Here is a 27264-nt window from a genome sequence, read left to right as displayed (position 1 = left end):
GATGACCAAAGAGCATGCTGGGAGATGTAGTTATGAAACAGTTCGAAGTGCGCAACTACAACTCCCAGCATGGCGAGACAGCTGTTTGCTGTTTGGGCATGCTGGGATTTGCACTTTTGCAACATCTGCAGGGCCACAGTTCAGAGACCACTGCGTGATCTCCAAACTGTGCCCCTCTAGATGTTGCAAAACTACAAATCACAGCATGCCCAGACAGCAAACTGCTGTGTGGGCATGAGGGGGTTGTAGTTTTGCAAGATCTGGAGGACTACAGTTTATAGATCACTGCAAAGTCATCTCCAAACTGCAGCCCTCTAAATCTTGCAAAACTACAAATCCCAGCATGCCTAAAAGGCTGTCTGGGCATGCTGGGAGTTGTAGTTTTGCAACATCTGGGGTTTAGCCCCCCCCCCCCCCAGATGTTGCTAGGCAACTACTCCCCGGCTTCCTTAGTCTTCATCAGGGAGCCACGGGTGATCGCTGCCCGCCACTGCCGATCAGGTAAGGGACATCCACCGTCGCTGCCGCTGTCACGCTACAGTTCCCCCGTTCTGCCCGGTGTACCGTCGGTGGGCAGGACGGGCGAACCGAACTTTAACCCCCCCGCCCACCGATCTGCTATTGGTTGTTGCGTCTTGACAACCAATAGCAGGGATAGGAGGGGTGGCACCCCTGCCACCTAACTCCTATCCCTTCAGGGGGACCGGTGGAGTCTTGGACACCCCCGATCCCCTTGATTTTCCGGGTCACCGGACACCGGTATGACCCGGATCCGCCGAAAATAGTCAGTCTGAATTGACAGTCGATGACCGGCATGGGGGGGGGGGGGGGGGGGGTCTCAGGACCCCCCTGGGCATATGCACGGGATGCCTGCTGATAGAGTCAGCAGTCATCCCGATCCGGTCCCCAACCGGCTAGCGGTGGGGACCGGAATTCCCACGGGCGAATGCATACGCCCCACGTCCTTAAGGACTCGGGATGCAGGGCATATGCATACGCACCTACGTCCTTAAGAGGTTAAAATATTCATTTTTTACACTAACCTGTTCTAATATACACATTTTTTATTTATTTTTTTATTACCATTTTTACAAGGGGTAAAAGGAGAAACTTTCTTAGCCTTGGCAGCCGCTGCCTGGCACTGATCTCTAAAGGTGAGCCTACTGTCCACCAGTACCTCAAAGTTTATTTCAGTAGCAGTTTTACTTAATGTTTTATTATTTAGCACATAATTATACATTTTGTTTTTACAGCCCAAGTGCATAACAACATTTATTCACATGAAATAAAATTTTCATATCCCCTTGTAATTTAACACAAAAAAAAATTATTTTTTAAAACATTTTTGGGGGGCTTCAGTTTATTACAAAGTGCACTTTTCAGTAAAAAGAAACTTTGTTAAAGGCAAAGTTTATACAAATGAGCAGTTATTTTTCCTTTAAAGATGAAATGCCCTTCATTACTGTACTGTCCTTCACCATGAATCTAATCCCTTCCTGCTTTTCTCTCTGAACTGTGACTCAACTGTGGCAACAGAGCATGCACTTTCCTACAAACCCCCTTGCCTGCATACACAGTGGAGGCGAACAAGCAATATGCAGTTAAATTAAGCATTTTCAATCGTCTCAGCAAATGCCATAAGACATCATAACCAGGGGCAACCAGGATAAAAGAAAGTAGGTACATGGGAAATTAGTAAATTTATATATGGCTCACAAACAGAAGTGCTTATATATTGAAAATATTTTAAAATTACACACATAATGCCTAGGTTTAGGCCTACCATATTTTTCGCTCCATAAGACTTTTTCTCCCCCAAAAGTGGGAAGGAAATGTCTGTGCGTCTTATGGAGCAAATGTGTGTGTGCCAAAGTGCAGGGAAGGCTGCAGAGGGGAGACTGCTGAAGAGGTAAGCTTACCTGCCATGCCGCTGTCCCATTTTCCTGTCCGCATAATAGAGTCTTATGGAGAAGCATGTGTCACTCCCCTGCGCCAAGCGTAACACTACAGAGGGAAGCAGAGTGACGTGTATCACATGCTCCTCCGTAGAATCCATTATGCAGACTGCAGAACAGGGCAGCGGTACCGGTAAACAACTACAAGGGGGGGGGGTTTAAATATTTTAGTACCCGTTTGGTTCAGAATATTTTTTTCTTGCTTTCCTCCTCTAAAACCTAGGTGCGTCTTATGGTCAGATGCGTCTTATAGTGCGAAAAATACTGTATTTATCTTTGTGGTATAGTCCCTTTAATCAATCAAATTAGGTTGTCCAGAGAAAGAAAACCTCTGTATGGTGTCAAAAAGGATAATAAAGCAACTTACTAATATAATGTTATAGATCTCAACATATTAGCCAAGATGCCTTGCTTGTAGCTGTGACATCACAGGTTGTAAATCCAGAGAACTCCCATCCCTGTTCTTCCCTCCAGTCCTGCATGCTAAAGATCAGACCAGTGATCTGAAGGGGGAGCTCATAATGCTGCTCATTTGATTTTAAAGACAGGAGAAAGCAGCAGTAAGCATGTTCTGGTGGAAACTAATGTGACTGAGAAAGGAATTCTGAAAAATCTAAGCAGTGATATAACCCCCCCCCCCCCCCTCTTCACATCATTTGTCTAGTCCTCAGCAGACAGGAGAGGTGGGAAAGGGGAGTAGCGATGGAGCTCTAAGTATGAAGAAATGTCACAACTACAAGGGAGAGATCAGAGCTAATATGGAGAGATCTGTGCTGACTAATTAAATCATGTTAGTAAGTTGATTTTTGACACCATACACAGGTTGTTTCTTTTGTCAGACAACCCATTTAAGGAGTTAGTAATGGTTAGCATATTCTAAAGCCTTTAAGAATCTTGTCCATTTCAATGACAACTACAAAAGTAGTTAATAGAACACAACTATGTCAACCTTGGGTGCATAAAATTTAACATTTTGATTGCGTGTCAAGATATGACAAATTGAAATTTTTTCATGCTCTGATCCTTTTATTTTTACATTTTAAGTGTCACTGTCACTAAAAGAAACATCTCGAGACATGTCAAGTTTTTTTTCAGTCAGGGTCGAGGTGTTCAGACCCCCGCCATTAGAATCAGGCGGGAAAAGCTCTTGGCTAGGCACTTCTCTGTTTCTCTGTTCACTGCAGAGACAGGCTTCATATACTTTCTATAGAATCACCCTCAAACGATACACAAGTTCATTATCATCTTTAACCCGTTCAGGACATCGGGCATACCAGTAAGTCCTTGGGTCCTGGTACTTAAGGACTAAGGAAGTACCTGTACGCCCTGATGCTTTAAGCGGGTTTGAAGCTTCAGAGCAGTGACTTTTGGCTACTATCATGAGCCAGACACTCACTGCTTATGACAGGCAGTGGCAATCCTGTCGCTGTCCGGAATTTAATCCTTTGAGTCGCTGTGATATGTTCCCGGTAGCTCGATGGATCTCACCGAACCCCCACAACGTGATCACGGGGGTTCGGGTCAGCTAAAATGGCAAAGAAGGGTCCTCTTACCTGCATCATGCCGCCGATCCAGTGGGCTTAGCCAGACTACCGTATATCAGTGGATCACCGATCTCACTATGTGATGCTATGCCATAGCATTATGCAGTGAATTCAATCTAATGATTGCATATTAAAGTCTTTACACTTAAAAAGTGTAAAATAAAAAAATAAAAGTTTGGTATCACCACGCACGTAATTGTCCAAACTATTAAAATATAATGTTTATGATGCCGAACGGAAATGGAGGTAAACTTAAAAAAAAAAAAAAAAAAAAAACTAAAATACTGATTTTTAAATCACATCATATATCAGAAAAAAATAAAAAATAAAAAGGAGATTAAAAAGTCCCATCAAAACAAAAATGGTACAGATAAAAACTTCAAATTAGTACATAAAAAAAGAGCCCTCATAAATCTCTGTATATGGAAAACGAAAGTTATAGGGGTCAGAATTTTAAGCATACCAATTTTGTTAAATTAAGTTAGCATTTTTTTTACAAGTCATACAATAGAAAAACAACATAAATTGGGTGTTGTATTAAATTGCATTGACCTACAGAAGATAATGTATAATTTTTTACCATAAAGTGGACTGTGTAAAACTCAAACCCCCTCCAAAGTTGCAAAATTGCTGTTTTCCGCTTTCAAATTTTTTTTTTTTTGCTTTTGTAGTAAATTTAAAGATGTCCGTACAAAGTACAATTGGCCGTGCAAAAAAAAAAAAAAATCTCTCATATGGGTCTGTAGGTGGAAAAATAAAGTTATGGATTTAAAAAACGAAAATTCATAAAGAAAAATTGGTTGTATCCTTAATCAGTTATGGATGCAGGGCGTACAGATACGCCCTAGTCCTCTGGTACTTAAGGATGCAGGGTGTACCTGTACGCCCTGACACCCTAAGTGGATTTGAAGCAAGCACAGGAGCTGCGCTCACTTCAGAGCAGTGAGTGTCGGCTACTATGAGTAGCCCCACACTCACTGCTTATGCCAGCAGCGGCGATTCCGCCGCTGCCTGGCATTTAATCCTTTAGACTCTTTAACCTTGTGATCAATGCCGAACACTGCGTCAAATGAGAAAATGAAAGTTGCCATTAGCTCAGTGGAGATCACGGAACCCCCACAACGTGTAAATGTATAAAAAGCTGTATACGGAAAAATAAAAAATAAAGTTTCAAGGGTCAGAAAAGGATAAATTTTCTGCATACCAATTTTGTTAACAAAAAGTAGTACAATAATAAAAAAATAAAAAAAACTATAAATGGGGTATAGTTTTAATCGCATTGAATAAAAACAGGTCATTTTTATCATGAAAAGCACTGTGTAAAAACCAAACCCCTGAAAAGTTGCAAAATTGCAGTTTTCTTCTAAATTTCCACCCACAAATAAAACATTTTTTGGTTTTGCGGATCATTTTATTTTAAAATGTAATGTGTCATTACAAAGTATAAATGGTTGCACAAAAAACAATCCCTCATATGAGTCCTTAGGTGGAAAAATAAAAAAGTTATTGATTTTAAAAGGAAGAGGAAAAAAAAAAGGAAAACAAACTAAAACAAAATAGGCTATTTCCTTAAGGGGTTAAAACTACAATATGTTATCAAGTCAGTGAATTTAAAATATACACTATGACCAGGTTGAAGTTCTCACGTAAGTGCCAGTGCATCACAGTCTAGCAGCTATTGTTAAAGGGGTACTCCGGTGAAAATTACTTCCATTAAAAAATCTTAATCCTTCCTGTACTTATTAGCTGCTGAATACTACAGAGGAAATTTTTTTTTTTTTTTTTTTTTTTATTAAACACAGAGCTGTCCGCTGACATCATGAGCACAGTGCTCTCTGCTGACATCTGTCCAGAGCAGCATGTTTGCTATGGGGATTTCCTTTTACTCTGGACAGTTCCTAAAAAGGACAGATGTCAGCAGAGAGCACTGTGCTCATGATGTCAGCAGACAGCTCTGCGTTTCAAACGGAAAAGAATTTCCACTGTAGTATTCAGCAGCTAATAACTACAGGAAGGATTAAGATTTTTTAATAGAAGTAATTAACAAATCTGTTTAACTTCCTGGCACCAGTTGATTTAAAAAGAGTACCCCTTTAAGAACAATATGCATCACATTAAAAACACAGTAATGGAACTCCAATTAAAAATAGTCTAACATTTTACATGTATTAGGCTGGAATTCCACTTTTTTTTTTTGGGGGGGGGGGGGGACGCCAAGAAAACGCCAATTCTGCCGCATGGCGTTTTTTCAGCCAGAAAACGCTGCAACCAGATGTTAGCTGTAAATCAATGAGAAATCGCAAAATTCTTTTTCCACTTTGCATTTTTCAGTTTGGCGTTATTTTAAGCCTTTTGGCATTTTTTCACTCTTTTTCAGCTCCTTGGCGGTTTTTGATTTTCCCCCGAAATCGTGTTATCTCCTTTGGCGTTTTTGCAGGCAGTTTTTATTCTTTTTTGGACATTAGCAATCCCAAAAAAGTGATGGAAATACCTTTTTCAATAAAATTTCGTAGAGTACCATTAAAAAATATATATCATATAGTAGTGATGGAAAAATTGTATTTGACAAAATCTTTTTTTATAACTACATTTTTATTCATTTTTAAACAGGAATCGATTTATCTGTGCGGGCAGGGCACTAAAAATGTAGTGTGTGTGTTTATTCTTTATTTTTTTATATTTTTTAGGTAGTACTACTACTCCCAGCATGGAACACACTGCACACCGGCCGCATCTATACATTATACAGGAGGATCACAGCGGGTGTCAGGAGTGACATCCTCTGTGATCTTTCCTTAACTGCAGGTACTACTGCTCCATGCTGGGAGCTGTAGTACCTGCATTAACAGACAATTCGCAACAGGTGTCAGAAGTTACACCTATTAATGTAGGTACTACAGCTCCCAGCATGGAGCAGAGTGTGCTCCATATTGGTGGAAGTAGTACCTGCAGTTAAGGACAGATCACCGCAGGCGTCACCCCATGCGATCGCCCTATCTATTGCAGAGATGCGGAGCAGCTTTCTCCTCCGCTCCGCATCTCTGCACTATACTCCGGCCGGCCAGTGATATGAATAGATCAGAGCAGTGATTGGCTGCAACCATCCGGCAATGACCACTCTGGGCGGAAAATATGAATGAGTGATGTTCTATTTGAATCACTGGCCGGCCTACAGAGCAGAGATGCGAGCACTATATAGAGCCACTCCGCATCTCTGCTATATTATGGACGATCACACCGGGGCAATCTGTCTATTAGTACAGGAACTACTACTCCCATCATGGAACATTCTGTGTGGAGTAGTACTACCTAAAAATGTAACTAGAGAGAAAGAAAAAGTGAAACACACACACTATTAAAAATTAATTAAAATTTCATAATAAAAAAATGTTGTTACTTTTTTTTTTCCATCCCTACTGCATTTTTTTTTTTGGGTACCCCAAAAGGGGCCAAAAATACAATTTCCCCTCAAATGCAAAAACGACAGAAAAACGTCAGATGCGAGAAATTGCACTGGCGTTTTTTCTGTGAAAAAAAAACGCAGGAAAAAAAAAACCAAGCGGAAACTTTGCCTTAGAGGGCCAAGCCTCTATATTCTGAAAAACCACTTGGCTGTCACAATCCAGCTATAATAAGTCACAACCAAAGTTCAGGTATACAGATTGTTAAACTAGTAACTTATATCACACTGTAAGTAAGAACATTAAGACCAATGGAAGAGAGTTATAAAAACCGGTGCAGAGGAAAAGTTGAGCAGTTGCCATATTCTTACATATTTAAAAAGGCCTCTGAAAGATAAACTAAGCAATCTGGTTGCTATGGGCAACTAGTAAACCCTTTCCTCTGTACAGTTTTTGAATCTCCCTCAATGTCTCTATATAAAAGAGATCCAGTGCATTACATAAATTGAAAGAAGATTGGGGCTCAAGGTCAAGGATTTGTGGACACACATAGGATAATAATTAAATTTATTAATAATAAATGTGTAAACAGTGATCCCACACATTATTAATAAATAAAAATTATTATCCTATGTGTGTCCACAAATCCTTGACCTTGAGCCCCAATCTTCTTACTTTTTAATTTTACATTTACCTGATACACCATGGGTATAGGTGTATCTTTTGGGCAGCCCAGGTCTATTTTGGTCGTGATTTGAACAAGAGGAACTCCATTTTTCTCTACTACCATTACATAAATTGCTTACCCATGTGTATTGAAAGGGCTGCTGTGACTCATCACAAGGTAAGCAATTTTTGTTGTGCACTCAATCCCTTAGATATAGAGACACTCGGGGAGATTCATCAAAATTTGTGCAGAGGAAGAGTCGACCAGTCACCCATAGCAACCAAAAGTTTGCTTCTTCCATTTTTCCTCTGAAAAATAAAAGAAGTGGTCAACTTTTCCTCAGCACAGTTCTTGATGATTCTCGCCCATTGGTTTTAAAAAGGTTATCCAGCACATTTCTTCCAAAAACAGCCCCAAACCTGTTCTCAGGTTGTGTGTGGTTTAACCACTTGGTTTTATTCAACTCAATGAAACAGAGCTGCAATACCACACACAACCTGAGGACATGTGTGGGGCTGTTTTTGGGAGAAGTAAGCTCTGTTTTTCTTAACTTAGATAACCCCTTTAATATTGTTACTTACTATGATATGAATTACTAGTTTAACTATCTGTCTACTCAAACTTTGGTTGTGGTTTATTATAGCTTTGTTGTGACAGCCAAGTGGGTGTTCAGTATATAGATTTTTGGCTCTGTAACACAAGATTTATAATATTCGTAATTGAAGTTTCGTTATTGTTTTTTTCCTGCTATGCATATTGTTCTTACAATAACTGTTAGTCTGATGAATTGGCATTTATTCTTTGAGGATTTCTTCAACCAGGTCATTATTTCTATTTTTAATATACTGACTAAAAATATTGTAGTTGTAAAGGTCATCATGAACTCATGTGTTTCTGTTGATGGTTTAATGTAAAGTTTTCCATATATCCCTATATGATGCTGTCACTATGACATAGATACAAAACATTGTAGGACTATAATGTATAGTTTCCTACAGAATCTGTCTACTGCATCGAGGAAAGAGATGGGCACTTAGCTGAGCACTTCTCCCTGCTCGTTCTAGTGAGTGGAGGTCTAAACACCCAGACCACAAAGACAGCTCAAATTAAGCTGTCCAAATAAGTTAAAACTGTTCTTTTTGACATGAATGTATAAGACATGCATAAGAAAAAAATACCTCAACAAAATTTCCAGAATAAACTTCTTCCAACGTCACTTCCAGGTCAATTATTATGTCACTGCCACGTGGGACATTTCTGTCTTGTTGACGCGGATTGCCTCCAAACATAAATCCAAAATCTCCAAAGAAACTAAGAAAATATAAAATAAAATAAACTGAAAGTTTATTCTTATATGAATAAAAACTGGATCACAAAATGTACTCAAACGACTATATGTCCTTATGAAGGTTAATGTATAATGCTAGCACCTCGACCCTTGATAAAGCCGGGGTAGTGCCAACATATGACGTTTTAATAGCCGTTTAGGGATCAAGAGTGAATTAAAATAACACTAGGATTGGAGTTAATAAATTGACTCAGGAGAGTGGAATAAACACCAATCTCTGGGAGAATATCCGATTCTATCACTATATGAAGGAAATGATCCCCATTTCACTTGCTCCCAAAATGTGTTTTTAAAGCACATCAATAATTTTTCCTCACAGGTGTTAGAATTTTAAAGGGGTAGTCCAGTGGTGAAAAACTTATCCCCTATCCTAAGGATAGGGGATAAGTTTGAGATCGCGGGGGGTCCGACCCCTGGGGCCCTCTGCGAGCTCTCTGTACGGGGGCCACGCTCTCCAGCCAGATAGCGGGTTTCGACCCCCGCACGAAGCGGAGGCCGACACGCCCCCTCAATACATCTCAATGGCAGGGCCGGAGATTGCCGAAGGCAGCGTTGTATTGAGGGGGCGTGTCGGCCGCCGCTTCGTGCGGAGGTCGATACGCCCCCTTCCCGCGGGCTGTCGGGGCTCCGTACAGGAGATCGCAGGGGGCCCCAGCGGTCTGACCCCCCGCGATCTGCAACTTATCCCCTATCCTTAGGGGATAAGTTGTTCACCACTGGGTCACCACTGGACTACTCCTTTAATAAAGAACAATAAATATATAAGTTTTAATATTAGGGGTTCCCTAGTATTGGGAAATCAGTCCCACAAGGGCGTAAGCCTGAGTGGGAAATTGGAACTGTTTACACACTTCAACCATGAGGTCTAGCATTGCCTTGCATTAGCAGGAACCCAGGGCCAACCGCACCAGCATATGGTCTCACAAGGGGTCTGAGGATCTCATCTCAGTACCTAATGGCAGTCAGGCTACCTCTGGCAAGTACATGGAGGGCTGTGCGCCCCCCCCCAAAGAAATGCCACGCCACACCATTACTGACCCACCGCCAAATCGGTCATGCTGGAGGATGTTGCAGGCAGCAGAACATTCTCCAGGGCGTCTCCAGACTCGGTCACGTGCTCTGTGTGAACCTGCTTTCAACTGTGAAGAGCACAGGGTGCCAGTGGAGAATTTGCCAATCTTGGTGTTCTCTGGCAAATGCCAATCGTTCTGCACGATGTTGGGCTATAAGCACAACCCCCACCTGTGGATGTCAGGACCTCATACCACCCTTATGGAGTCTGTTTCTGACTGAGTGGACACATGCACATTTGTGGCCTACTGGAGGTAATTTTGCTGGGCTCTGGCAGTGCTCATCCTTGCACAAAGGTGGAAGTAGCGGTCCTGCTGCTGGGTTGTTGCCCTCCTACGACCTCCTCCACATCTCCTGATGTACTGGCCTGTCTCCTGGTAGTGCCCCCATGCTCTGGACACTACGCTGACAGACACAGCAAACCTTCTTGCCACAGCTCGAATTGATGTGCCATCCTGGATGAGCTGCACTACCTGAGCCACTTATGTGGGTTGTAGACTCAGTCTCATGCTACCACTAGGGTTAAAGCACCGCCAGCATTCAAAAGTGACCAAAACATCAGCCAGGAAGCATAGGAACTGAGAAGTGGTCTGTGTTCGCCACCTGCAGAAGCCCTCCTTTATTGGCGGTGTCTTGCTAATTGCCTATAATTTACACCTGTTGTCTATTCCATTTGCACAACAGCATGTGAAATTGATTGTCAATCAGTTTGCTTCCTGAGTGGACAGTGTGATTTCACATAAGTGTGATGGACTTGGAATTACATTGTATTGTTTAAAAGTGTCCTTTATTTTTTTTGAGCATTGTATATTTAATATGGCTGAGACAAAAGGACAGAAAAATTAAGCTTATATAAAAATAGTCTTGGTGGTTCAAAAGTCATATACAGTAAAATCTCCCTTAGCGGACACCTCCCAATAGGGGACACCTCCCAACTGTGGATAGTTTTTAAAGGGGTGGCAGAAAGTTAAACATATTTGTAAATGACTTCTATTAAAAAATTCCTGTACTTATTAGCTGCTGAATACTACAGAGGAAATTGTTTTCTTTTTGGAATGCACTCTGATGACATCACGAGCACAGTTCTCTCTGCTGACGTTATTATAATAATAACAATGCTTTATTTATTGTTGTCCTTAGTGGGATTTGAACCCAAGTCCCCAGCACTGCAAGGCAGCAGTGCTAACCACTGAGTCACCATGCTGCCCTTAGCATAAATCTGCTATGCATGGTTGCTAAAATGGACAGAGATGTCATCAGAGAACACTGTGCTCGTGATGTCATCAGTGTTCCAAAAAGAAAGGAATTTCCTCTGTAGCATTCATCAGCTAATAAGTACTGGAAGGATTAAGATTTTTTAATAGAAGTAATTTACAAATATGTTTAACTTTCTGCCATCAGTTGATTTAAAATAAAAAAGGTTTTCACCGGAGTACCCCTTTAACCCCTTAAGGACTGGGCTTTTTCCATTTTCAATTTTTCCTCCTTAACTTTAAAAAAAATCATAACTCTTTAAAATTTTCACCTAAAATTCTATATTATGGCTTATTTTTTGCGCCACCAATTCTACTTTGTAATGACATTAGTCATTTTACCCAAAAATGTACGGTGAAACGGGAAAAAAAATAAATCAATGTGCGACAAAATTGATAAAAAAAACCACTATTTTGTAAGTTTTGGGGGGCTTCCGTTTTTACGCAGTACATTTTTCGGCAAAAATGATACCATATCTTTATTCTGTAGGTCCATACGGTTAAAATGATACCCTACTTATATAGGTTTGATTTTGTATCACTTCAGAAAAAAATCATGAATACATGCAGGAAAATTTATACGTTTAAAATGGTCATCTTTTGACCCCTATAACTTTTTTATTTTTCTGTGTTCAGGGGGCTATGAGGGCTCATTTTTTGCGCCCTGATCTGAAGTGTTTAGCGGTTCCATTTTTGTTCTGATCAGACTTTTTGATCACTTTTTATTCACTTTTTTGCGGTATTTTTTCTTTGGAATTTTTTTGCGCGTACGCCATTGAACGTGCAGTTTAAAAAGCAATATATTTTTATAATTCGGACATTTCCGCACGTGGCGATACCACATATGTTTATTTTTATTTACACTTTTTTTTATTCTTGGGAATGCCGGGTGATTCAAACTTATTAGGGGAAGGGATAATTGAAAGGGTTAATGATTTTTTTTACACTTTTTTAATGCAATATTATAGCTCCTATAGGGGGCTATAACATTGCATTAACTGATCTTTAACACTGATTGATCCATTCCTATGGAGATGAATCAATCAGTGTTTTCGGCGATTGAATGCTCAAGCCCTGATCTCAGGCTTGAAGCATTCAATCGGCGATCGGACTGCAGGAAGGAAGGTAAGAGACCTTCCTCCTGTACTACAGCTGTTCGGGATGCCGTGATTATACCGCGGCGATCCCGAACAGCTCCCTGAGCTAACCGGCACTTTTTACTTTCACTTTTATCCGCGTGGCTCAGCTTTGAGCGCGCGGCTAAAGGGTTAATAGCGCGCGGCACCGCGATCAGTGCCACGCGCTATTTGAGGCGGGTCCCGGCTTCACTATGACGCCAGGCCCGCCGCGATATGATGCGGGGTCACCTTGTGAACTCGCGTTATATAGCAGGACCGGGACCCAGGACGTACTCCCTGGCAGAGTTCCATAAAACTTAATGTATTTGCACTCTCCGAATAGGGGACATTCCCAATAGTGGAAGCGGACACACCCAAAAGGAGACAAAACACTCCCAATACGGGACAATAGGGAACAAAAACACTCCCAATAGGGGCCAACCAGGCTTATGTGCTGGCTCTACCTTGTTAACAGGGCCGCCGTCAGGAAGCCCTGCAGAAGCCCCAGCACAGAAGCAGAAGACCAATGTTTAACACCTTGCAGCAAAACGCCGTTACTAAACGGCACTGCGGCACAGGAAGGTTATGAAGCAAGCTCAGGAGCTGAGCTCGCATCATATCCGCATGGTCCCGGCTGCAGCAGCCAGGACCCGTGGCTTATGCTGGACATCGCTGTTCAGGCAGATGTCTGGCATTAACTCTTTAGACTCATCGATCAAAGTTGATCGCCGTGTCTAACGTGAAAGTGAAAGCTTCCCGGCAGCTCAGTCGGGCTGATTGGGACCATCGTGGTAAAATTGCGATGTCCCGATTGGCTAGAACGCATCAGGAGGGTGCCTTACCTGCCTCCTGCGCGTCCGATCGGCGATTGATTGCTTCAAGCCTGAAATCCAGGCTTGAGCAATCAACCAATGATAACACTGATCAATGAATTGCAATGCAATTGTGTTGATCTGTGTATTGAATACTGCATGTTATGATTTAACCCCTTACCTAATAAAGTTTGAATCATCCCCCTTTTCCCATTAAAAAACAAAAAAACAAACTGTAAATAAGAAAAAACATGTGGTATCGCCACGTGCTTAAAGGGGTACTCCGCCCCTGGCATCTTATCCCCTAGGATAGGGGATAAAATGTTAGATTGCCGCGGTCCCACTGCTGGGGACCCCGGGGATCGCTACTGCGGCACCCCGCCATCATTACTGCACAGTGCGAGTTCGCTCTGTGCGTAATGACGGGCGATACAGGGGCCAGAGCAGCGTGACGTCGTGGCTCCGCCCCTCATGACATCACAGCCTGTCCCCATAATGCAAGTCTATGGCAGGGGGCGTGACGACCACCACGCCCCCTCCCATAGACTTGTATTGACGGGGGCAGGCCGTGACGTCACGAGGGGCGGAGCCGTGACATAACGATGCGCCGGCCCCTGTATTGCCCGTCATTACGTGCAGAGCGATCTCGGAGTGCTGCGGCAGCGATCCCCGAGGTCCCCAGCAGCAGGACCCCGGCGATCTGACATCTTATTCCCTATCCTTTGGATAGGGGATAAGAGGTCTAGGGGCGGAGTACCCCTTTAAGTGTCCAAACTATAAAAATATATCGTTAATTAAACCGCACGGTCAATTGCTGACGCGCAAAAAAAAAAATTGAACAAACTAAACAATTAAGTCCAAAATAACCTATTTATGGTCACTTTTCAGACCATAAAAAAAATAAAAATATTAATAATAAAAAGCGATCAAAAAGTCAGATGAAAACAATAATGATACCGATAAAAACTTTAGATCACGGCGCAATAAATGAGCCCTCATACGGCCCCGTACGTGGAAAAATAAAAGTTATAGGGGTCAGGAGAAGACAATTTTAGAACGTATACATTTTCCTGCATGTAGTTATGATTTTTTTCAGAAGTAATACAAAATAGGGATCGACCGATATCGATTTTTTTAGGGCCGATACCGATAATCTGTGACCTTTCAGGCCGATAGCCGATAACTTAGACCGATATTCCGGTATACGTTATCGGCTATTTCCCCCCCACCGGGCGCTTTAAATCAATGAACTGCAGCGGCTTTTGCGGGGCCAGAGACCACCACCACCGCCCGCTTCTCTCCCCCTGCCTGTCCTGGGGTCCTCCCTAGTCCAACCACCGCCGCCGCCCCATTGCCTCACCCATCCCCGGTTTTATAATTACCTGTTCCTGGGGTCCGCGCTACTTCTGGCTCCAGCGGCGTCCTGAGCTGTCACTGTGCGCGCTGACTGTGACGCTGCGTTGAGGACGTCACTCATCATTGCACAGCGCACAGGAGGAGCCAGAAGTAGCGCGGACCCCGGGAACAGGTAATTATAAAACCGGGATGGGGGAGGCAATGGGCAGGGGCAGCGGTCTCTGGCCGGGGCATTTGGTCGGGGCATAATCGGCAAGGTAATTGCCGATACCTATAATGTCCAAATTCGTGAATATCAGCCGATAATCGGTCGAACCGTAATACAAAATCAAACCTATATAAGTAGGGTATCATTTTAATTGTATGGACCTATAGAAGATAAGGTGTCATGTACTGCACAGAAACGGTAGCCCCCAAAAGTTACAAAATGGCGTTTTTTCTTCCATTTTGTCGCACAATGATTTTTTTTCGTTCCGCCATAGATTTTTGGGTAAAATGACCGAGGTCATTACAAAGTAGAATTGGTGGCACAAAAAATAAGCCATCATATGGATTTTTACGTGCAAAATTGAAAGGGTTATGATTTTTAAAGGGTAAGGAGGAAAAAACGAAAGTGCAAAAATGGAAAAACGCTATGCCCTTAAGGAGTTAAACAGGGGTCTCCTGCTTCTGTATGTCCGGCAGCCACATCATTCAACCCCCTCCTTACCTCATTCCCCTGTGCCAATTCATCACCCCCTCTTTACCACCCCCTGTGCCATTTTATTCCCCCTTTTTCCCCTTGTACCACTTCATAAAGTGGGGGGGCTTATGAATTTACACAGAGGGTAATAAAGGGGGAATGAAATGGCACAGGGAGGGAGGCTCAAGGGGAAATTATGTGGCACAGAGGGGGGCATAATTTGGCCCAATGCAGGGGAAATAAGATGCACAGGGTATAAAGGGGAGATGAACGGATACGGGGGAGGGATAAGGAGTGATTAAACGACACTGAGATTCTACGGTAATATTGCTTTTTATTGTGTTTTATAGGTAATTACACTCTGGGGTGGGTACAGTACAGTATTCTGTCATTTAGGAATAATTTTGAGCCTTTTTCCCAATAAGGAACATCACTCCATAGCAGACACTTTTATTCCCCATGAGTGTCTGCTATTGGGAGATTCTATCGTACTGTTTTGTGCTTTGTATAGAACTGTTAAGTGGAACCATCACCATAAAAAGGGCAGCATAAAATAGACACAAGTCTATAAAGAGTACATTTGCTAGAAATACTCACTGTGAGAATATATCACCGTGAGAACTTTGATGACCATCTTTAAGTCCTTCTTCGCCATATGCATCATACTGTTTTCTTTTTTCTTCATCAGAAAGCACCTAAAAATATAATATATTATTTATATACACTGGGAGTTTTGAAATGTTTAGCTTAAAATCCAACAACATACAATTTCAAGGAGATGTTTAGGCAAGAGAGTTTTTAAATATGTGGTCTGGGCTGTGCCAAAAACAACAAAGTGGTATAAGTGGCCCAGTCTTTGCCATGGCCCACAATGGCGGTACCCCTAATGTTAAGAAGCATGAAGCAGGATTTCATAATAATATATATATATATATATATATATATATATATATATATATATATATACACACACATACATATATACACACATACACACACACACACACACACATGTTATTTTTCTACATTATATAAAAAAGTTTATGCAAATGACAATGCCCATTTAACAACAGAAGGTACAGTGAGAGAGAAAGACATGGCAAAATAGCTACTCTCCCATAAAGATTAGTCAGGTTAACCCCTGTGATACAGCTACACCAGTGGCACTTCAGCTATTTTCTTCCTTACCTAGTAGTGTTGCTGGAGGCCTCTGATTTACCTATTTTCAAGTGTGTCTGGAGAGAGACCAGCCTAACATGCCTTGAATGCTTTCCCAAATTACTTAAATTTAGGAGGTGATAATAATTAAAAGTTTAACCTGTTCAGGAAAAAGGTTGTACGCCCTTGCGTCCTGATACTTAAGGACCGAGGGCGTACCTGTATGCCTTGGTCCCATTACCAGGGTTTGAAGCATTGATCGCAGTGTCTAAATGCAGGAGTTAACAGTGCCAGTTAGCTCAGCAGAGCTGATCAGGACCCGCTGTTTCGCCGCAGATGTCCCTATCAGCTGAGTGCACAACAGGAAGGCACTTACCTGCCTCCTCGCCATCCAATTGGTGTTCTGAAGCTCTGGCAAGCAATGGTAGGCTAGAACAGAGCACCAATAACACTGATCAATGCTGAGTCAAAGCTCAACATTGAACAGTGTATGCAATTTTAAGATTTTTAATTTTAGTCCCCCCCTTTTCCCCCCATTTAAAAAAAATAAAAAATAACAATCAAAAATAAACAATCATATGTGGTACCGCTGCGTGCGTAAATGTCGGAACTATTAAGATTTAAAGGGGTATTCCAGGCAAAAACTTTTTTTTTTTTTTTATATATCTCAACTGGCTCCAGAAAGTTAAACAGATTTGTAAATTACTTCTATTAAAAAAATCTTAATCCTTTCAGTACTTATTAGCTTCTGAAGTTAAGGCTGTTCTTTTCGGTCTAAGTCCTCTCTGATGACACCTGTCTCAGGAAACACCCAGTTTAGAAGCAAATCCCCATAGCAAACCTCTTCTAAACTGGGCGTTTCCCTAATAAAAATCAGTATTCCCCCCCCCCCCTTTCCCCATAAAAAAAAAAAAAATGTTTGTAAATAAAAATAAAAACAAACATGTGGTAAAGCCGTGTGCGTTAATGTCCAAACCATAAAAATATATTGTTAACTAAACTGCACTGTCAATGGCATACGGCGAAATTTTTTTTTCAAAAGTCCAAAATAGCGTTTTTTGGTTACTTTTTATACTATAAAAAAAATTAATAAAAAGCGATCAAAGTTCAATCAAAAACAAAAATGGTATCAATAAAAACTACAGATCACATCGTAAAAAATGAGCCTTTATACCGGCCCGTACATTGAAAAATAAAAAAAGTTATAGGGTTAGAAGAAGACAATTTTAAATGTATTAATTTTCGAGCATGTACCGTATTTATCGGGGTATACCACGCACCGGCCTATAACATGTACCCTCATTTTACCAAGGATATTTGGGTAAAAAAAGTTGTGTGTGCGTGTATACCCCGATATAAACCCAGGAAAGGCAGGGGGGAGAGGCCGTCGCTGCCCGCTTCTCTCCCCCTGCCTTTCCTGGGGTCTAGAGCGCTGCTGTCGGCCCTTCTCACCCCCTGGCTATCGGCGCCGCTGCCCGTTCTGTCCCCCTGACTATCGGTGCCGCGCCGTTCAGCGCATAGCAACGACGCCGGGGGATGCACGCCGGAGGCCTGCAGCAGCGAGGACCCGACTCAGGTAATTATGCCACCGGGGATGGGAGGAGGCAACGGGGCAGCGGCGCCGGCAATGGGTGCCGCTGTCCCTTCTCTCCCCCTGGCTATCGGCGCCGGCACCGATAGTCAGGGGGACAGAACGGGCAGCGACAGCCCCAGGAAGGGCTCTAGACCCCAGGAAAGGCAGGGGGAGAGAAGCGGGCAGCGACGGCCTCTCTCCCCCTGCCTTTCCTGGGGGTGTATCGGCGTATAACACACACAGACTTTAGGCTAAAAATTTTAGCCTAAAAAGTGCGTGTTATACGCCGATAAATACGGTAATTATTTTTTCCATTAGTAAGACAAAATCAAAACCTATATAAGTAGGGTATCATTTTAATCGTATGGATCTACAGAATAAAGAGAAGGTGTCATTTTACCGAAAAATTTACTAGAAACCCTTCAATTTTGTCGCACAATGATTTTTTTTCCCCGTTTCGCCGTAGATTTTTGGGTAAAATAACTAATGTAATTACAAACTAGAATTGGTGGCGCAAAAAATAAAAAATAAAATAAAAATAAAAACATCATATGGATTTTTGGGTGCAAAATTGAAAGGGTTGTTCTTTAAAATGTAATTAGGAAAAAACAAAAGTGCAAAAACGGAAAAACACTTGGACCTTAAAAGGGGTTAAGGACAAAACTGGCTTCATCCTTAAGATTAGAGATGACCGAACTTACAGTAAATTCAATTTGTCACGAACTTCTCGGCTCGGCGGTTGCTGACTTTTTCTGCATAAATTAGTTCAGCTTTCCGGTGGGCTGGAAAAGGTGGATACAGTCCTAGGAAAGAGTCTCCTAGGACTGTATCCACCTTTTCCAGCCCACGGGAGCACCTGAAAGCTGAACTAATTTATGCAGGCTAAGTAATCAACTGCCGAGCCGAGACGTTCGTGACGAATCAAATTTATTGTAAGTTCGCTCATCTCTACTTAAGAGGTTAAAGGATATTATTAATAAAAATAATAATAATAATATTATTATTAAACTAACTGGCACCATACTGGCTCATTGCCTCAGTTTCAGAATGTCTGGCATACACTGTAGAGGTGCCACAGCAGCCAATCACCAGCCTAAACAGTCACTGCACACACTTCCTCTTGCACAAGGCCAGCGACTGGCTGCAGCATACTGTCCACATTATAAGGCGAGGTCACAGAGGCATTCTTACAGGCAGTATGGATAGGTTAACTTAAGCAAACATAGATTACAGCCCATGATAAAACTTTATTTTTCAAAGGATGTTAATAAAGCAATGGTATAAACAGATAGTTGACATGGGAACCAACCTCTAACATGTTTCCACCCTACCCATCAGTATAGAGAGGGTGGCAGCACAATACCAGAAGCTAGTAGAGGGGCTAGTATGGTTTATGGGTTTTGGTTTTTTTGTTTAAATGCCATACCTTGCTAGCCAGAGTATAAATTAGGTGGAATCAGTAAAGCTTAAGTGGGCATTATACGGGGGGGGTTCACGATTCATGCCCAATTAACCCTATATTCATAACCTTAACCCTAGCAGTCTCAGCCTTTTTAAAATAAAGTTCACACCCACCTGACTATTAACAAATAATCAATCACATATCATAATGTGGATAGTGTAGAACCCCTCCAAAAAAAAAAAAAAAAAAAAAAAAAAAACACATTACAATCAGGACCCCCAAGGCTAGAAAATCCAATTTTTTATACTGACCACATGTCAATGTATTTAATTCAATCCATCCAATGAGATGTGTAATCAGAGTTATCATTAGGTAGCAATAATGCTGCTATCACACTATAAAAATACCTCTGTTATAAACGCCCGTAACAAAAACCCTGGAAATCGGCCATAAAACGGACATTAGAAAATCCCATTATAGTCTATGGGATTTTTCTAATAGCCGTTTTAACCTGTTATCACCTGTTATTAATAATGGCTGTTATTTTGTGACGGGTGAATGAACGGAAGAAATGGTGCATGCACTATTTCTCCCGTTACTATCGCCCGCCACAAAATAACAGCCGTTATTAATAACGGGTTAAAACGGCTATTAGAAAAATCCCGTAGACTATAATGGGATTTTCTAACAGCCGTTTAATGGACGATTTTCAAGATTTTTATGACGGACGTTCATTATGGAGGTATTTTTTTTGTGTGAAAGCAGCTTAACATGGAAGTATAACATGTCTAAGAAAAAGAGGAAAGCTTTACAACTTTTCACTGACCTCATAAGCAGCACCTAAATCTTGAAATTTTTCTTGTGCTTGTGGATCATCTGGATTCCGGTCTGGATGCAACTGTAATGCTAGTTTTCTATATGCCTTCTTTATTTCCTTCACAGTAGCACTGCGCGATACCCCCAGGATTTTATAGAAATCACGCCTAAAACAAGGAAGACAGGTTACTATGAGTAAGCAAAAAGTGGTTGCAAAGATCTTAAGAATCTTGTATCCTTCACTTGTACTGGAGAAAAAGGAGAATGGCACTTCCTAGGTAGTAACATCTGTAATGAATAATCCTTGTAAGAACAATGTAACCTATTTATAATGGTCATGCACTGTGAAGAACTTTGTATCACATGGTTTTCTAGAACTGCAGCCAGATCTCTCCTAGTAACCATTCATTGCTCTGGCAACATGAATATCCAAATACATGGACTACACCAGTAATGGCAATGCTCCACATAAAAAAAAAAAAAATAAAAAGTGGATGTTTGTACAGTATTCCAAAGGACATTTCCTTTATTTGTGTGTTTGCTGATGCAGGATCCAGGTTTTTGAGTACAAAATGTTGTTTTAGTTGGAACCTTACTAGGACAGTTTCTCACTATGGTAATGGCATGTTATAAGCACGTGGCTTTTCGTGTAAAAACGGACAACCACCTAGTCAAAAACCATGAAACATCTCCTTTGAAAAATAGGAACCATACAGAAGACAAATGACATGTCACTTTTTTCCAGTGCAGTTATACGCTGAAACTACCATTAAAGTCAATGGTTGCGTCAGGAGTGATCCCCCCCCCCCTCCCACCGCTGCGCTGCCTGGATCAGAAGGAGCTGCAGATCAGCAATACACATCGGAATGCATTATGCCCCATTGCATATGGGACATATGGTAATCAAAGTTCTTTTCAATGGAACTACATTGGGTAGTTCTCCAGCTCTTGGCAGTTCCTGACATGGACAGAGGTGTCAGCAGAGAGCACTGTGGTCAGACTGGAAAGAACTACATAACTACTGGAAGGCTTAACATTTCTAACTAGAAGTCATTTACAAATCTGTTAAAACTTTCTGGCACCAGTTGATAAAAAAAAAAATTCTCCTCTGGAATACCCCTTTAGGGCCACATTTACATCACATATGTTCTAAACCTGACATATAAGCTTGTTCACCTAGAACAACTAAATTGTGTAGCCATAGACTTCCATTAAGCAAATGTATGCGAAGAGTGCCTTAAATAGTAAAAGTACACAACCAGATCCTTAACTAGTAACCTATAGGTAAAAAAACAGATGGATAATTAAAAGGAGCAAAGGTTTTTACACTTGAGTAAAATGATATGTTGAATATATACCACTGAAAAAAATTGTCATCAGAATGGGACCTAAAGCTGTAATGTAGTGCATGCATGCTTGGACACGATCTGTTCTCATTCAGGTGGGAACAGGCCAAATGGTGACCTAGCCGTAAACATTAACTACACCTACTGACAAGACAACAACTGAGGAAAATACTGTGGAATACTAGCATGCTAGGTCCTTCCTTCTGATCACCAGTCAGTATGTCCTAAAATATTTTTTTATTTGTTTTCCAGTTTACATTGCGTTTGTTCCATCTGCCACACGTATATGTTGGCAAAATGTCAAAATGGGATAGCAACAAATATACGCAGTTAGGTACGAGTCCCATTGACTTGAACAACCTGAACGCCATTAACACGTACGTGAAATTACCAGAACGTAGCTCAGGTTATTGAGGTCAACAGGGCCCATGCACAAATCCCACTTAGCGGACAATAAAAATTTTGACAACAGGTCTCCTGCCTATGACCAAAAAGGCTCACATTGGTGCCCGCTGTGCTTCAAACTGTTAAAGGGTTACTACACTCCCCAGCATGTTACTCTGCTCCACAGCATCCGGAACATTGAGTTCTTGAACACTGTGTGCAGGCTTCCATATTCACGCCCGCCCCCTCGTTACCTCACGCCCCATCATGTGACGTCACGTCCCGCCCCCTCAATGCAAGTCTATGGGAGGGGGCGTGACGGCCGTCGCGCCCCCTTCCTATAGACTTTCATTGATGGGGCAGGCCGTGACGTCACGAGGGGGCGGGCCTGAACATGGAAGCCCGCACACAGCGGCCAGGAACTCAATGTTCCAGTGTGAGGTGGAATTTTCCGGACGCTGAGGAGCGGAGTAACCCTTTAAGGGTCCATTAAAGAGTACCTGTCATCAAACCATGTTTTTTTAAACTAACTCAGATTATGTTTCCTAACTACTCCTAACACCCCTCCTGCCCTTAAAAAAATTGTCCAAGCTTTAAAAAGCTCTGTATCATACCTTTCCCCTTGCTCACATTGTGGAGATAGCAGATGTTCCCCAGCAGGCGCGACGTCATTAAAGCCTGCCAGAGCTGTGCCTCGCTATGCCCCACAAGCACTTCCTGAGTTTGGTCTCCTGCCAGGCCGGGAGGAGACCAAACTAACTGTAAAACTTGTGGTAGGGAACAGAACAGAGCCACTTAGTGGCCATGTTTTCAATCACATTAAAGACATAATAGTTGAGAATTTTAACAGCAAGTAAATAGCAAAGTGTCTTATAATTACATAAGGAACAATAAATTAAAAGTTTAGTTTGGTAAAAGGTACTCTTTAAGAACAGAAAAAAAAAGCCCAATGGACCCTTAAAGGGGTACTCCAGGGCTTACACATCTTATCCCCTATCCAAAGGATAGGGGATAAGATGCCTGATCGCAGGAGTCCCGCAGCTGGGGACGCCCGTGATCATGCACGCGGCACCCCGTTTGTAATCAGTCCCCGGAGCGTGTTCTCTCCGGGACTGATTACGGTCGACCGCAGTGACGTCTCGCCCCCGTGTGACGTCACGCTCCGCCCCTCAATGCAGGCCTACGGGAGGGGGCGTGATAGCTATCACGCCCCCTCCCGTAGGCTTGCATTGAGGGGCGGAGCGAGACGTAACACGCCGCCGGCCCTGTGGTCGACCGTAATCAGTCCCGGAGTGAACACGCTCCAGGGACTGATTACAAACGGGGTGCCGCGGGCATGATTACGGGCGTCCCCAGCTGCGGGACTCCCGCGATCAGGCATCTTATCCAAAGGATAGGGGATAAGATGTCTAAGCACCGGAGAACCCCTTTAACAGGAAGGAGCATAGCGGCAGTGTGAACCTAGCCTAATATCGGTAACATTTGGATTTGCACAAATAGCAATATGTTGGGCAAATTGGTCATATTTACTATCAGGACAATGACAGCTTTCTATTATAACAGTTAGAGAGTTGTTGTTTACTTTTTGGGGTGACATTGATCACTGTAGGTAAAGTTTTGTTTTTCTTTTTTTACCATTTTTAAATTGTATTAAATGGACGGAGGACATTTGAAACATTGGCCGACATTTATCATTGTCTTTAGACTTTTTTGTGTCTAGAAAAGGTGCACAAAAGGCGCAAGCAGGGTTTACTTGCGCCTTCCAGTTTACACATTTCTGCTGATTTTGAGTTGTAATCCACTGATTTTGGCAATACACGATATTTGTAAAAAGGCGCAAAGCCACTGAAAAGTCTCTAAAACTACACCAGCCCAGACTTAGCTTTTTGGAGTATGTGAAGAGAGAAATTTCAGAAAATGTGACCTGCACAAAATTTATCATACGCTCTGTGACCATTTAATAAATGTGGTGCTCCTACACATAAGGCTGGGTTCACATCACGTTTTTCCCAATACGGGGCCACATACGGCTGGGGGGAGCTAAAACCGGGCGCTACCCTGTATCCCTGCCGTGTGCGGCCTGTATGTAATTCATTTCAATGAGCCGACAGGAGTGAACCGGTCGGCTCATTTTTCCCAGTATGCGGTTTTCTACCGGACCTAAAACCGTGGTTGACTACGGTTTTAGGTCCGGTGGAAAACCGCATACGGGGAAAAACGAGCCGACCGGTTCACTCCGGTCGGCTCATTGAAATGAATTACATACAGGCCGCATACGGCAGGGATACAGGGTAGCGCCCGGTTTTAGCTCCCCCCAGCCGTATGTGGCCTCGTATTGGGAAAAACGTGATGTGAACCCAGCCTTATCAGCACACAAAAGAGGTGTAGAAAAATGCTTCACTTACACCTACAATGATAAATGACGGCCATTTTGTGCAGCTACACATTTCCTGCAATTTCTCTGGTTCATGCGTTGAGCAAACTTTTGCAACTTTTTTTTATCCTGCTGCACAAAAATTTGCGACTTTTCTAGACATACACAAAAAAGGTCTTGGCTGGTGTATTTTTGCGACTTTTGAAAGCTGCATAGTGAAAAGGATAAATGATGTACTGCAAGTTAACTTTGTGAAGAATGTCTATTTGAATTAAAAAGTCGCAAAAGTCCTCTCCCCCACCCCCCCAAAAAAATAAATAAATAAAAAATAAAAAACACCAAAAATAGACAACCAAACAGCAATGCATTTTACAGAATACAATGATAAATTCCCCCCGTTGTGTATATGAAGCATTGTTGAAGCAGAAACCCCCTTGTGTCCATAGTGTGGGCCCCTAACTAAAGCAAAGCAACTCTCAGACCCCCATCACATGAACAGGAAGACCAAGTCTATGGCAGAGGATCCACAAGATGTGTGCACGACAGTTTCATCCTTACCCTGCGGCCACCATTCCCAGCACATAAACGAGCAGGAGACACACGCTGCTCAGCGGTAAACGGCCGATCTTCATGGCTCCTGTAAGGCAATCCCTCCGGCTGTTACCACATATACACTCTGCTCATTCACCTCTAGCTGAACAGAGTCCTCACTATTTCCTATACACCATGCATTGAACCGCACACAGCCAATCACAAACTACAACGTCGGCTCCAGGGTTAGCGTCACCGGCCAATCATCGCTCTCCTGCTGACGCTTCCGGGATCGCTCGTCCAATGAAAGGAGCAGACATGGCACATCGACGTTCTCGCTTGCCTGGCCAATCCCCTGCCTGCGGGAAAAGCGCCGGCTTCCCTTCCTGATTGTCACCTGTGTGTATGGGTTTCCGCCTCCTCATGGTGACAGGGAAGGCTTGGGATACCATTGGAAGATATATCACTTTTCTACATTTCCTGCCATTTGTGGCAGGTTTATCAAACTCTCCGAAAGTAAAATTGACGTAGCTGCCCATACCAACCACAACATAGCTTTAATTTTACCAAAGCAGTTTAAGAAAGAAAAGCTGAGCTCTGAATGGTTACCTTGGACAGAAAAGCCATAGTGGGATGATGGGATGATTGACTGCAATTCTCATAACTATCATTAGATGTCCCTACACTTTTTATAGTCATGGTAAATCGCAGTATGTTGTTTTCTGTAGTTCTTGTTACTATGTTGCAAAAAGGATCTGCAAGTAACCATTTACTTGCTGACATATTTACAGTTGTATAATGGAATCATAGTAGATTCTATAGAAATAGTAAAATGAGTCAAAACATTTGTAAGGCTAGATTATTGATTTTACATGTTTTGATTATCATCATCTTGGAATACATTTCTTTTACATGGAAATTATGGGTGGAATGTCAGAAATGTATTTACTGTAGTCCGGGGATACATTTACTGACATATGGGGATACATTCTCCTGTAGAACCGATCATAGAAGAGTATGATACTAGCAATAAGCACAAAGATTGATTAATGCCCCCCCCCCCCACCCACACACACATATATACATATAATGCCCTATATAAAGCCCCCCACAAACCGGCAGAAGGTGTAAAATTTAATGCAGAAATATAACTTTATTGGGAGGGATCCTTGTGCCGCCTACGGATTACAGGAAATGGAAATTTCAGGTAAGATAAATTTCCCACTTCCTGGGCGTCCTACGGTGGCACACATATGGGGAAACCATGGCAATATGAAATTAAGGGAGTGAAAATCTTAACTGCTCCCTGCGGCTTATATAACACTCAGACCAAAGGCTGACTCCTCTGACACTGCGACATCCAGCCTATAGTGCTTAACCCCTTAAGGACCTAGCCCAAATATACCTTAAGGACCCGGCCATTTTTTGAACACCTGACCACTGTCACTTCAAGCATTAATAATTCTGGGATGCTTTTACCTTTCATTCTGATTCCGAGATTGTTTTTTCGTGACATATTCTACTTTATGTTAGTGGTAAAATTTTGTCGATACTTGCATCATTTCTTGGTGCAAAATTCCAAAATTTGATGAAAAAATTGAAAATTTTGCATTTTTTTTTAACTTTGAAGCTCTCTGCTTTTAAGAAAAATGGATATTCCAAATAAATTATATATTGATTCACATATACAACATGTCTACTTCATGATTGCACCATAACGTTGACATGTTTTTACTTTTGGAAGACATCAGAGGGCTTCAAAGTTCAGCACCAATTTTCCAATTTTTCACAAAATTTTCAAAATCGGAATTTTTCAGGGACCAGTTCACTTTTGAAGTGGATTTGAAGGGCCTTCATATTAGAAATACCCCACAAATGATCCCATTATAAAAACTGCACCCATCTAAGTATTCAAAATGAAATTCAGTAAGTGTGTTAACCCTTTAGGTGTTTCACAGGTATAGCAGCAAAGTGAAGGAGAAAATTCAAAATCTTCATTTTTTACACTCGCATGTTCTTGTAGACCCAGTTTTTGAATTTTTACAAGTTGTAATAGGAGAAAAAGCCCCCAAAATTTGTAACCCAATTTCTCTCGAGTAAGGGAATACCTCATATGTGTATGTCAGGTGTTCGGCGGGCGCAGTAGAGGGCACAGAAGGGAAGGAGCGACAATGGGATTTTGGAGAGTGAATTTTTCTGAAATGGTTTTTGAGGGGCATGTCACATTTAGAAAGCCCCTATGGTGCCAGAACAGCAGAAAACACCACATGGCATACCATTTTGGAAACTACACCCCTCAAGGCACGTAACAAGGGGTCCAGTTAGCCTTAACACCCCACAGGTGTTTGACAACTTTTCGTTAAAATCGGATGTGTAAATGGAAAAAAAAATTCACACTAAAGTGCAGTTTTTCCCCCAAATTTACCATTTTTACAAAGGGTAATGGGAGAAAATGCCCCCCCAAATTTGTAAC

General features: G+C 42.1%; 1 protein-coding gene across 1 annotated transcript in view; it reads right to left on the bottom strand.

Moving 5' to 3' along the window:
- Positions 1 to 25042, bottom strand: part of DNAJB11 (DnaJ heat shock protein family (Hsp40) member B11) — a 60247-nt gene extending 35205 nt beyond the window's left edge. Inside the window, exons 1-4 of the mRNA XM_056533482.1 lie at positions 24819 to 25042; positions 20167 to 20323; positions 15805 to 15902; positions 8746 to 8878 (exon numbers count right to left, since the gene is read on the bottom strand). Coding sequence (XP_056389457.1) covers positions 8746 to 8878; positions 15805 to 15902; positions 20167 to 20323; positions 24819 to 24892 — 462 coding nt within the window. The 5' untranslated portion in view covers positions 24893 to 25042. The remainder of the gene's footprint in view (positions 1 to 8745; positions 8879 to 15804; positions 15903 to 20166; positions 20324 to 24818) is intronic.
- Positions 25043 to 27264: the final 2222 nt, after the last annotated feature.

Source organism: Hyla sarda, chromosome 8 (genome assembly GCF_029499605.1).
Source record: "Hyla sarda isolate aHylSar1 chromosome 8, aHylSar1.hap1, whole genome shotgun sequence".
Taxonomy (NCBI): Eukaryota; Metazoa; Chordata; class Amphibia; order Anura; family Hylidae; genus Hyla; species Hyla sarda.
Note: the sequence above shows the minus strand (reverse complement) of the source record. Positions and strands in the feature narration are given on the sequence as shown.